Here is a 12,836-nt window from a genome sequence, read left to right on the forward strand (position 1 = left end):
GAACCCAGCGAACTGCTCTAATTTTTTAATTCTTCACGGGTTTTTATGTTGGGCTCCTGGAAGAGCGCGGACAAGGTTAGCGCTCTACTTACCTGTAATTGTGGCCATAACTCAGACTGCTCTCGTTTTTAAGATCCATTTGTCTGCTTTGGCATTCATATTTTTATGAGGTCGTTCCTTTTCCCCCGAGCTAGGCATAAAATATATGCCAGTTTGTTTTGTCATAGGCAATTATTGGAAAATTTTAGTTTCGATTTCCCTCAGGGTTGTGTCATAAACATCTCCAGGGTTCAAGTCTAGTGAAGCTGCCTTGTATAACCATTGGCGAGATGAGGCAATGCTTTTGCTTAAACTTTCATCAAGAGCTTCTTTTTTTTATAATTCCCATATAAACGCTGCTAATTTGTCGATTGTCTGGGAAGCCTTCTCAGAGCTGAAACCACTTTTTTATGATGTTTGTAAGAAAATTAAATTACTTATGTTGTTATACACTCCTCAGACATTTTATGGTTATTTGAGTGCGGGGAGTAAAGTTGTGTCTTAAGTGGAGGATGGAAACCACCACATTTATTCGAGGGATGATGTGCTCTAATATCCGAAAAATAAATGGCATGTTTCTCCACTTCTTTCTGCAGAGAGTGAAGTGGGGTATAGGAAATCTGAGGCGGAGTTAAGCGAAAAGTGTAAAGGAAACTATAAAATCTTTTAAATGTATAAAAAGTATTAACAAATCATTTATAAAATTATCAAAGGTTATTTTTAACCAACAAAAAACTTAGAAAATATATACTAAAAAACTTTGACAGCCTAACAATGAAACAAATGTCTGCATATGAAGAATTTGTTTAAATAAAATGAAAAGAAAAATGAAATGAAAGTTTCGAGATTATTCCCAGCAGTCTCACCATTTCTTCTCAATAAATCTTAAAACCTTAATTTGTATCATATAATATGCATTAATTTACCTAATCTTAAAATATATATTAAAGAAACAAACACATAATCACTATTAATATAAAAAATCAGGCAATAAATGGCATTCTGCCCAAGTAGTCAGCCTTTAAGGATTCAGCATTGAATCACTTACTCAACCCATTCTGTCGTCGCAATCATCATAAATTTTTCGGCCCCTTTTTGTTGTAATTGTTTTATTACAGAAATTACTCAATCATCAAGCATAATTTGCCTCGTTTTCGTCGTTTTATTGCCAATTTTTGCACTCTCTTGCCTTTTTCCTTGCCCTTTCCAACGCGTTTTGCGAATTTTTCTTTGGCATTTCTATATTGCGCGGACAATTCGTCTAGTGTGTTGGCCATTTACTTGCCAATGATGACGGGCATAATCAGCGAGATCGGCGCTTTGTGAGTGCAGAATGTGCAATAAACTGGCAACAAATGGCTAGGGATTCGCTTCCGAGTATTCTCCGTAGACCAATGCTATAGCCGGAGAAATGCGAAAGTGTTTGCGGATCGAGGTATTGGGATTGAGTTAAGGGCAGGTACTTCTTCAGCCAGACACTTTCGCCTAACCCGAAACTCAGTAACCCAGCAACCCAGCAACCCAACCGATCGCCATAAAGGGTATTTACTGTCGCTGCCGCAGCATCGCTTGACGACTTAACCCAAGCGGTCCATTCTCCGGACACAAGACGGACGGAGTCAAAGACAAAAGGGCCAAGGCGTTGGACAATAGGCAAGGTTGTAGGTTGTGGGTAGGGTTTCGAACGAACCTTTACCGGTCAAGAAGGCTTGTCTGGCTGGGCCTTTTCCAGGTCATGGTATGGTGTGGTAGTGGTAGGAATGTTAGGTAGATCCCAAAGAGGCACCTCGGCGAGTTAATGCCAATGCAAATTGCGGCGCAATATAACCCAATAATTTTAACTAACTCGCAGGAGCGCGATATCCTTCTTGGTTACCCGGTAATGCATAACAATGGAAATGAGAACAACCGGGACAGAAACTGGGACAGAAACAGAGATCTTGGTGATCGTAGATGGGAGGAGAATGGCAGAATGACAGATCGCAGATCGAAGGTTCCTCTCGCTCTGTGTGTGCCGTGTTAATCCCTTTGCCATCAGCCAGATTATTAGTCAATTTTAGAGTTTTCGCTTTTAGTCCCTTCGTTTCACTTTCGAGTTAGATTTTATTGCAGCATCTTGAACAATCGCCGTAGTTTGGTAACATGCTGTGCTCTACTTTCTTCGTCTTCAATTGCACGGAATTAAAGGGAAATGCTCGGAGGTTGAGATCGAAGGACCCTGACTATATACCGAAAACCGGGTTGCAAAGTCAGGGGATTCCAATATATCAATTCCGCGCTATCCTATCGCACTCGTTTTTGTTTGTTTGTTTGCTGGGATTAGCCGAGGGCTTGACTTGGCTTCGAGCCTAGTCCAGGCCCATGTCCCTCTGCCCTTTTCATTAGAAAGTCATAAAAACACATAATAATGATGTCGAAGGGATTAGAGGGGCATATATGTCCAGGCAGCGCAATTAACGGACTAGCGAACTGGGTTATTTTTTTGCGCCGACTTAACCCTGATCCCCGAGCTTAACCCGTTTGAGCCGCATCAGGTAGTTAGTGGACCCTCCGCACTTTTTTGTTACTACTCTCTCCGCCATATCCATCCTCACTTGCGCAAATTACAAGACAAGTTCGCTGCCCCAAAAGGACACTCGCTCCTCGGTACAGTTGCCTCTGGGCATGATTATATCATCATAATAAATGTTTTGCCAAACGAATCCGAAAACTTTTCAAATTAAGTCCCGGCAACTGCGTCCCATGCTTTTTTTCCTTTTCCAGTTTGGAGCAAGGCAGCCATTATCTTGCCATGGGATTCTATACCAAATGGTTATGGGTGGAAAGTGTCCCCCCCCCACTCCTTTCGAGGGGGTTGATGAAGCTCACAGAAAGCCAGAGATACCCTTGTAGTAGCTGCTAGTGTGAGGCTGTTAAACGTGCGGCATAATATTAAGACTTCATAAAAGCGCAAATAATTCGCTGGCAGCCGATCGATAAATATATATATATATATATATAGCTGGGTACATGCTATATACAAGATACAAACACCACCCGACTGAACGGCATAATGCCATATCATTCTTGATGAAGCCGATAAAATCCCATTATTAAGGGGGCCCGCCCGTCCCGCTTGCTCCTGCAGAGATGCCGCCTGCGGGCGGACGAGACAAAAGATTCGCTCATCCGCTATGAATACCAAATCTGCGCTCTCTCTCCAAGATTGCCATAGCTAGGACAGGACAGGACAGGAGGTCCTCCCGAGGAGAGTTCAGCTCCATCCCGCTGCTCCTCCGCTTTGTCCCGCCTCGTAATTGCCGCTCAGCATCCCAGCAGCAATCTCTCAGTACCGCAACATTAGCACCGCTCACATGCTATCCCTTTCACACTTGCCTGGCCCGCTGTGATTGGCCGACCCAACGACGGCGGCCATTTGCCTGCTGAGCACGAGCGGTATAAAAGGTGGCGGGGTGGCTGAGAGCAGCACACTCGAACTGTGACCGCCGCACAGTCAACAACTGCCTCTGAATATCTAATCAAGAAAAAGAAACACTTTTCATCCACAACTTTAAAGAAAGCATACGAAAGATGCACGGATATCGAACCTACAACATGGACAGCCATCATGCCCACCAACACGACGCCAGTCCCGTGGACCAGAAGCCTCTGGTTGTGGACCTTTTGGCCACCCAGTACGGCAAGCCCCAGACACCGCCTCCCTCCCCAAATGGTAAGTTTAAAGATGCAACCTTCAATTTGTGGCAAGTTACTTACTCTTGATCTCTCTTCTCTCCAAACAGAATGCCTATCCAGTCCGGATAACTCTTTGAACGGCAGCCGCGGCTCGGAGATTCCCGCCGACCCGTCGGTCCGTCGCTACCGCACCGCCTTCACTCGTGACCAGTTGGGTCGTCTCGAAAAGGAGTTCTACAAGGAGAACTATGTCTCCCGTCCCCGTCGCTGCGAACTGGCCGCCCAGCTGAATCTCCCGGAGAGCACCATCAAGGTGTGGTTCCAGAATCGCCGCATGAAGGACAAGCGCCAGAGGATTGCCGTCGCCTGGCCCTATGCCGCCGTCTACTCTGACCCTGCCTTCGCCGCCTCCATCCTCCAGGCTGCTGCCAACAGTGTGGGCATGCCCTATCCTCCGTACGCTCCTGCCGCCGCTGCCGCTGCTGCTGCTGCCGCCGCCGTGGCCACGAACCCCATGATGGCCACAGGAATGGCCACTGGAATGCCACCGATGGCCATGCCCCAGATGCAAGCCATGCAGATGCCCGGACATTCGGCCCATGCTGGACACCCCTCGCCCTATGGACAGTACCGCTACACACCCTACCACATCCCCGCTCGCCCGGCTCCGCCACACCCCGCTGGCCCTCATATGCACCCGCACATGATGGGATCCAGCGCATCGACCTCTTCATATTCCGCCGGAGCCGCCGGTCTTTTGGGTGCCCTGCCTTCCGGCTCCTGCTACCCCGGATTGGCTGTGGGTGTGCCCAAGACCCAGACACCGCCGCTGGATCTGCAGTCCTCCTCATCGCCGCACTCCTCCACGCTGTCGCTCTCGCCAGTGGGATCCGATCATGCCAAGGTGTTCGACCGCAGTCCAGTTGCTCCTCCAGCTCCCGTTCCATTGACCACCACCAGCCCGCTCCCTGCTCCCGGTCTCCTGATGCCCAGTGCCAAGCGACCAGCCTCCGACATGTCGCCGCCACCAACGACCACCGTGATTGCGGAGCCCAAGCCGAAGCTCTTCAAGCCCTACAAGACTGAGGCGTAAGCCCCTGATCTCGATATCACGCATCCTGATTCCCCAAAGATTGTACAAACTAGTTTTAGTCAGCCCCTGCTATTTATTCCCGAAGATTGTACCATACTGTAAAGTAAAGTCAAAGTTAAAGTTAAAGTTAAAGTAGCTAATTGTAGTCGTAATTAAGGCACAAAATCAAAAATAAATGCGAAAATATTTGAAAATTATATGACACATCTTTTAAACTGACTACCTGGCCAAGTGGTGGGAGTTATAGGAGTGTACCCTATACCTGAGTTGCTTTTATGGACCTGGCTTTTTGGATTAGCCATGGAGAAACCTGGCGAGACAGCTGCTGCTTCGACTGCTTAGGCTGCTTCATTGCGACCTTCGTAGGGAAACTGTGGCAAATCGAACGGCAGAGCGTGTGTCCGAGTGTCCTTCGGAGTGGCCACCCACAATCAGGAGTAAGGGTTTCCAAATAGGGATATGGATGCCCCGGCGGGGGAATGACAACGACATCCACGGGGGTTTGGCACAAGCCAATGGGTAGCCACCCCGCTGGTCAGAGACCTTGGAGTGGAATTGGGCCCACTCCCTGCCACGCGTCAGGTTGCATTGTCTACGGTATCAATTTCGGTGTCCTCGGATTGGATTGGGCTCGGCTAATTAATTGTCACCTCACCCGTTGTGCTAGCTATTACCAATCTCTGTTCATTCTTCCCTGGCCTTATGTTTGTTTTCTCTTTTCCGGTCGTCAAACAATTGTCATAATTGAGAAATCATCAGAAAGGATCATAACGGGAGAGTAAGAGGTGGAAGTCAAGTCCTTCCTAAATCAAATCCTCATTTAATTGCCAGGCAAAACATGTGTTTGAATTGCTCAGCCTCAGGACAGGACAGGATTAAAGGGGTGTCAATTGCTCATAATCCCGCAGCTAAAAAACCAGAGTCGACAAAAAGGCAGGGCCATGAATCGAAGTGGAGTGGGTAAACGATGTGAGATAAAAGGATATACAAGGATACAGATATAGATAGCCGAACCCAAAGAGTCACCCCTGATCTCCCGGGCTGTGTCTAATATCTAATTGAGGGCCTGGCATCAAAACATGTTTTGACACTTGCCAGCCGAGTCAGAGGCGTATAAAAAATGGTCCGTGAAGTGTTATCCTTGGAGTTGGAGTGGCAGAGACGGGCAAAGAGTGACGGAGTGTGGCACACCCCTTTCTTTTGGTTACTCCTGGTGTTTGGCTGGCTGGTGTTCTCACTTGGGGGATGCAAGCACACAAGTGGCAGCATTTTATGATTTGATAATAAAGATACGCGCCACGGTTTTGCCCCGGGGAATTCCCCCAGCAGATTCGGATACAGTAAATTAAAAAATAGCCAAACAGGAAATCTCTGCAGGATTGTCAGAGGAAGGGGCTGAATCCAATTGCTGGGTGGTTGATATAGCGCAGGTTGATAATTAATCATGTGGGGATTAGGGATTAGGTATGTTGAAATACGAAAATCATCAACTTGTTTATGGCAAAATTATGCGACAAGCTGCCGAAATGGCAGGCTAGAGGATTAGCTCGACCAAAGTCCAGATGGGTATGGCTGGAAACAGCTGCTCATCGTTCTAGCGGCATAAAAGAGTTAACTGATTTCGAGTCGAGTTGAGGGAATAAATGCGATATTATTATCAATTAGTCATTCGACTCTAATTCGGCATTGTCTCCGCGGGAGAATCTTCTTTTATGGAGGCAATCAATGCTGAATACTGGATCCGATGGATACATGAGTTGCGCAGATGCTTAGATACACAGCCTGCTATGAATGGCTGCCACTTCATGCGAAGTTCTCCCACGTCTCCCACGAAACAATGCATTATTCAAGAGCCCAAGGCTCTATACGTTTACCATATGATGTGCAAACAAAATTAAGTTTTATTGGGGCGTGATGAGTGAGGGATTGGTTCAGACTTCAGGCTTCAGGCTTCAGGTCTGGGTTTCTGTTTCAGTTTCTGTTTCTGATTTCTTTTAATAGTGAATTAGCACCTCGGAATTGGCCATTTATGGCCCTGCTCTCCGCTTTCCAGCTGCGGAGCCGACAAAAGGCAGCTTTTGTGGCCAAGACGACCGCATTTTCGGGCTCTCCATCGATTTATGAGCTACGAATTTCACACTAACTGTCAATGAATATAAAGTGATCATCAGAGGGCCTAGCCAGGCTAGGGAGATCTTCAACGGCAAGATCTGAAGATGGAGCCAAGGGATCCAGCTGTTATCCAATCCTAGAGAGAGAGAGAGAGAGATTCCCAGAGCTCTGGTCTCTCCATTCACATAGCAATTGTGGCCAAGAGCTGAGAGCGCTAAACGAAGTTGAAAATGCTTTATGACTCCGCCAATAGATGCCTCAAAGGTGAAGATTAGGGGGTTTTGCAATCAGCCAGCGGATGAATAAACATCTTTGTAAAATGATGATGCCAGCACTGAAATAATTTCACACGTTTCTCGCACACACAGCATATACTCTAGCATACGAATATATGCGTCATGTATCTCAGAAAGACTCAAATTCAGATTCATATATCTGTGTATCCATGACATGTTAGCCAATTTGCACGCTGTCCATTAACGGACCCTGTGCCGTTTATCGGATTCGAATTAATTCTGCCATTCGTTTTCATGGTTATTAACGGACTGATAATCGCGACAATCAAATTCATGTTTTGCCAACATTTCCATACGGCTGGTGGTGGGTGATTCGCTACCATTGGCAATTGGTCAGGGTTCACTGTAAATGGTCGAGTCAAATGGGAAGCGGCAGTTAAAGGCCCGAATCAATTGCCCTGATGGATGCTGCGGCTGTCCAGAGTTGCAGCTTTTCGGGTCATTCAGAAGGGGGGGGCAGAGCCAGTGGCAGGAGAGGGAGGACTATAAATCTGCAGGCCAGATAATGAAACTAGAATGATTGCGGCAATCACTGGTGTGGCCAGCAGTCAGAGGCTGTCCTCTGCGCATGTCCTGCATATATGTATATACTCTCCTCACATAGCGATAGATACAGATACGGATACATAGAACACTTTACATTATGTGGCGAAGGACTGCCGATTACCGATTCCGCAGTTCAGGGCCTTCAGACTTTCAGATCCTGCGCACGACGTGTCAACTTTATTGCGGTTTGACTTTGCCGCCGCCCCGTCAAACCAGGAATACTGGACCCAGCCACCTTAGACTCTCGCTCTCTCTCTCACTGACCCTCCATTTCCATGATTTACAATTCTCGTTTTTTTCGCGTTATTTTTTTAGGGGCTTTAATGGCCATCGTAAAGCCGCAGGAGGACTAGGATTCGGATACGGGCACTCTCTGCTCACATTTCGCGCACTGATTCTAAAAAATGAAATCATTTTTTCTCGAATTTTACGAGCAGGACTCTTTGTCCTGGCCAGGCCCTCGTCCTTTTTTGAGCTGGCCTCTCAGTTTTTTTTTCACGTCCACTGGGCATTACCTACACGGCGTTTTATGGCGGAGATGATATTCGCTCGGGCTCGGTTCCGTTTTTTAGGCCATAAAAATTAGGCGGCATAAAAAAACTGCATTGGAATTCTAGTTCTAGTTTCAGGTTTTTAGGTTTCCAGGTTTCTTGCCAGCCCGGATAAATTCGCAATTCGCAGAATTCGGAAGCGGAACAGAATGCCAGGATGAGGATCCTCGGCTGACCTTGCCTTTTGGCCAGGGGCCGTAAAAAAATTGACTCGCTGCGGTGCGCGCGAAATATATTTTTTAAGAACTGACTTTCCAACGATCCTGATCTGGGTTGGCAATCGTAAAAAAATGAAATGCAGAACAAAAAGCGGGCATTTCGACTGCAAATGATCTGTTAATGGGCCGGGCTAAAAAAGTAAGTCACAAAGTCACAAGGTTGTTGAGGGCAAATCGACCTGGTTAAGCATGGTGTCACATACCAAGAAAGCGGCAGGACTCTGTGGACTTCAAAGCTTCCACCGCCCGAAGGATTCCCCAGAAGAAGGATTCACACGACTGGCGGGGATCCCCCTTTTAACTGAACCGCTAACAGCCACAAAAACCAAGTGACATGCAAATTAGGCGAATTAATTGTGGCCAGTGGTCATGCCCATTAAGGGAGTCCTGACCTTGCCGCTCTGGATCTCCCTCCCCGTATTTTATCAGCCAAAGGAACCGCCAACGGCAGCAGCAGCAGCACCACCACCACCATCAACACCACAACCACCGATCGAATGACCTTCGACCTTCGACATTGTTATCTGCGTGCTGCGATTTTTGTGTTCTTTTTTCACAGGCCATTTGCCTTCGCTCCTGCTGTCCTTCGTGTCCTTTTAGCATGCGTGTCCTTTTTAGCATGCTAACATGCTAAAAATCAAGATCTCGAAAATCTGCGCGATCTTAGCCGGAATTTCTAGCGGGATTAGTCGTTTATGGCCCACGCCCTCAATCCTCCATAAAACACTAAGCGCTTTCGCCTAATGTATCTCCGAATATCTGGATATCTGAGTATCTGGGCATCTGTATCTGTATCTGTCGCCTCTGATGAATAAATAACTTTTTAATATAGTTCTACTCAAAATGGCTCCCACTCATCCATCCCCATTGGCAGCTGGATGAAACCGGCATCCGGAAGCAAGGGAGGGGAGATCCAAAAATATCTCATGGATGCCATCAATTAGCATACAATTAAAAAATGCTTAAACAGGGAAATCGACTTTTGGTTGCGAGTGGTTTGGCCACAGATGCAGCCGCAGCCGCAGAGAGGAGATACATTTGTATCTCCAAGTGGCGGGCAGCAGATCAAAGCGACGACAACATAATTGCTGCTTCACTTCACAGTTCTCAGGCACTTAAGATATATAGTAGTAGTCCCGAGTCCGGATCTGCAGCTCCCATTTATCGATCTTATTTTTTATGTCTGACTGATGGTGGGCCTGTTGAGGACCGATGGCGCCTGCTAATTGAGATCGCGGCGATCCTTTTGGGCAGCCACTTGAGGACATGTCCTTCTGCTTAGCAGAGATGCGGAAGTGCAGGACTTCCTAATGTCCTTGAGGGATCAAAAAGGGGATCTAAATCGGTATAGAGATCTGCACTGGAGTGTCACAACTCAGTAATGATAAGCAGGAGGAAGTACTGGAACATCCACTCCTACCTGATCCCACTGATCCGCGACAAAGTCCGAGACAAATCCACAAATATTTTCAACTCTTTGGCTCTAATCTGTGGCCTAATCACTTCCCTGAAATGCATAATTGTGCCGCGGCTTTTGATACGCTCCTAGCTAGGAAAAGGGATGCCGAGAAAGGATGCCAAAAGGAACCGCAGCCAAGTGGCAGTCGAGATTGGCAAATCCGCTGGCGGACAATGCCCAGAGAATGGACAACAAGTAGCGGCGAATTAGCAATCCTATCATGCTTTTATGGCCAGGCAACTCTTGCCCGCGCAGTTCAGTCCAGTTTCAGACCAGTCCAGTTCAGTTCATCCGAACCGGGACCCTTTCAACCCCTTTAGGGCGATAATCCTTCTAAATGTTTGCATTAATTTCGAGGCGTAGACGGATTAGGGCGTGCTGGCTGGGCGGTACCCGCAGCAGAAACCACCGAGGACACTGCACCGACTGACCTGCTCTCTGCGCTCCTATAATCTTTAATCCTTTCGCATTTGCAACTGACTTCTGGACTGGGTCCGCCCCTAATCCTTCCAGCCAGCAAAGAAGACAGCTCGCGAGGTATCGGAGCCCGAGTAACCGGATTATCTGTGATTAAACCCAGATGATCCGCAGAAAGTCAATCTGGCTCGGGGCTAATTGCTAGCGAAAAGTCAACTAAATCCAATCCTTTCGCGCCCCCTGTTCTGTTTATTTGTTTATTTTCGTTTGTTTTGAGAATTTCTGGCAATTAAGTTGGACGATTTGATGCACGGGGGCGGGTGCATCAAATCCTTTAGCCATAGCCCATACCTGTCCTCCAAATCCCAGAGAAATGGATATCCACTTCCAAGGCTGCAAAGTCAACAAGTCGGCAGCAAATTTCCCTTTGTCCTCCAATGCAGTTTTCTTTATTTCTTATTTTTTAGCCATAACTCTCTCTTTTGTTTGGGCCAAGTTTTTCTTCAGCCAAATTGCGGAGATGATGCGGGAATTATGCGCTGATTGCGTGCAATTATGGACATCCTGCGAGGCCGGTAACTGCAAGACGGCGAAACTTCCTGCTAAATCCTTTCATAACCCAGCAGAACCCCTTTGTGTCCCGTTCAGCCAGAGTCCTTGACGGGTCCTTCGCCGTTTTTTTTGTTACAGCAGCTTGCGTAAAATTTCATAACCCTACGTACGGCACTTCCGCAGAAATCCTGGCCTTATCCTTTTTACCTCTTGCCAATCCGTTGGCTAAAAAACAGCTACGACTTCCGCGTAACTGCCGGGCAGCAGCAAAAAACGGCGAAAGGACAACATATTCCCAGGTAGCATTGCGAATTCTGGCAAAGTAAGGACCGGTTATATAACGGGTTTATATGGCCAGGATCTCTAGGATCTCCAGTATCTGCGAAAACAGGCAGCCTCTGTTTTGATTTTGGCAACTTCAGTTAATTGCCCGAACGGCCAGCAATTGCCGGCAATTATAAAACAGCGCAGATGTGACGCAGCTTCTATATCTCTATATCTCATGGCAAAAATGGGGAAACAACAAGAGGTGGGAGTTGCGTGGGTGGTTGCCAAGGGGGTGGGGCTTCAACCGGTGATAAATGTGCGTGATTTGGAATGAATGCGCATCGATTAAAACCGCAGGGCAATCAATTTAGCGCCTTTTACGCCAAATTGGCTCGTACACAACCAATTAATGTCAGCGGGTGAACTGACACCCTCACCAGGAGATCCCCAGCCCTTCCCTCCGCCGTTCTGTCCATCCACCCCCGAAAAACAATTACAACAATGAAGACAGGCAAGAGGGAAGGTGCAGATTCCGCTCAATAAACCTCCAATAAAACGAATCCAGCGTGAGGCGTCGACGTCTAATTGCTGTTAACTCGTCAGCTAGGAGAACTCTCCATCTTCGCCTGCTTTTCCCCTCTTTGGCTGCCTGATTAAACACATTGCAGAAGCGAGATTACAGTCGGGCATCTGTAAGTCTAACCAGGCTATCTAATGGAAGTAATTGTTTGTTAAAAACTAATTTATTTTTGAATATATTTTTTTTAGATTCAAAAAAAGGGTTTTAATAATTAAGAAAGTACACTAAAAGCGTATCGATTTAGCAAAATGTATCTACATCAAGGAAATGAGGCAGAAGAAGTCTAGTTTAACGATAACAAAAATTGAAAATGGAAACATTTATTGCTGGTTATACAGTCATGTGTACTCAAGAGAAATGTGTTGGAAATATTTTCTGTATAAATTCGAGTTAAAGACGTCGGACTGTACAGAGCAAGTTTTTGGGTTGGGGATTGGGTCGCGGCAAGAGCGCTGTTTGCATCATACACCGCAATGAATGAGTGCCCCATAATTGTGACTTTGAGTCTGAGGCGATTCCACCGCTCAGCTTCTTAACTCTGCCTCTGCTGCATCCTCTGCCGCGAAAGGCGACGGCCATCTTTATCAGCCATCCCCACCACTCCCTCCATCTTTTCAAATAAACTGGTTTCCGCTCGCCACTTTCTTTTGCTCTCTGCGCAGGCGCTCTTCAAGAGAAAGAGACTTGCAGCCGATTGGTGCACTTCATCTGACGTTTTCATGGAGTTAGCTCCCATTTTATTTGGGGTAGCAACCACGCCCAATGTTTTTTACTCTCTCCTCTGCCGACTTCACAGCCAGTCTTGCAAAAAAAAGGAAAAATAAAAGTAAAGCCAAATAAAACGTTGCCATAATTGGCATCGTTAATGCCAAAACCATGAATACTAAAAAGTTTTTACGAGCTTAAATGTATTTTAAGTATACAACTTGTCTACCTTTTTCTTTTAACTTAAAAAGTAAACCTTAAATTCTTTATTCAGTTACGATTCGGTTAAAATATGTACCTATTTATTTAGAAATATAAAAAAAATA

The 12,836-nt window shown here is 46.5% G+C and overlaps 1 protein-coding gene across 1 annotated transcript; it reads left to right on the forward strand.

Annotated features, from left to right (window-relative positions):
• The first annotated feature begins 3,525 nt into the window (after positions 1-3,525).
• On the forward strand, positions 3,526-5,004 carry LOC108104767 (segmentation protein even-skipped). Its single transcript, XM_017211003.2, has 2 exons — positions 3,526-3,751; positions 3,822-5,004. Exons 1-2 carry the CDS (start codon positions 3,610-3,612, stop codon positions 4,805-4,807), a joined length of 1,128 nt encoding a protein of 375 aa, XP_017066492.1. The 5' UTR covers positions 3,526-3,609; the 3' UTR covers positions 4,808-5,004.
• Positions 5,005-12,836: the final 7,832 nt, after the last annotated feature.

The sequence above is a fragment of the Drosophila eugracilis genome, unplaced genomic scaffold (genome assembly GCF_018153835.1).
Source record: "Drosophila eugracilis isolate 14026-0451.02 unplaced genomic scaffold, ASM1815383v1 contig_1765, whole genome shotgun sequence".
Lineage (NCBI taxonomy): Eukaryota > Metazoa > Arthropoda > Insecta > Diptera > Drosophilidae > Drosophila > Drosophila eugracilis.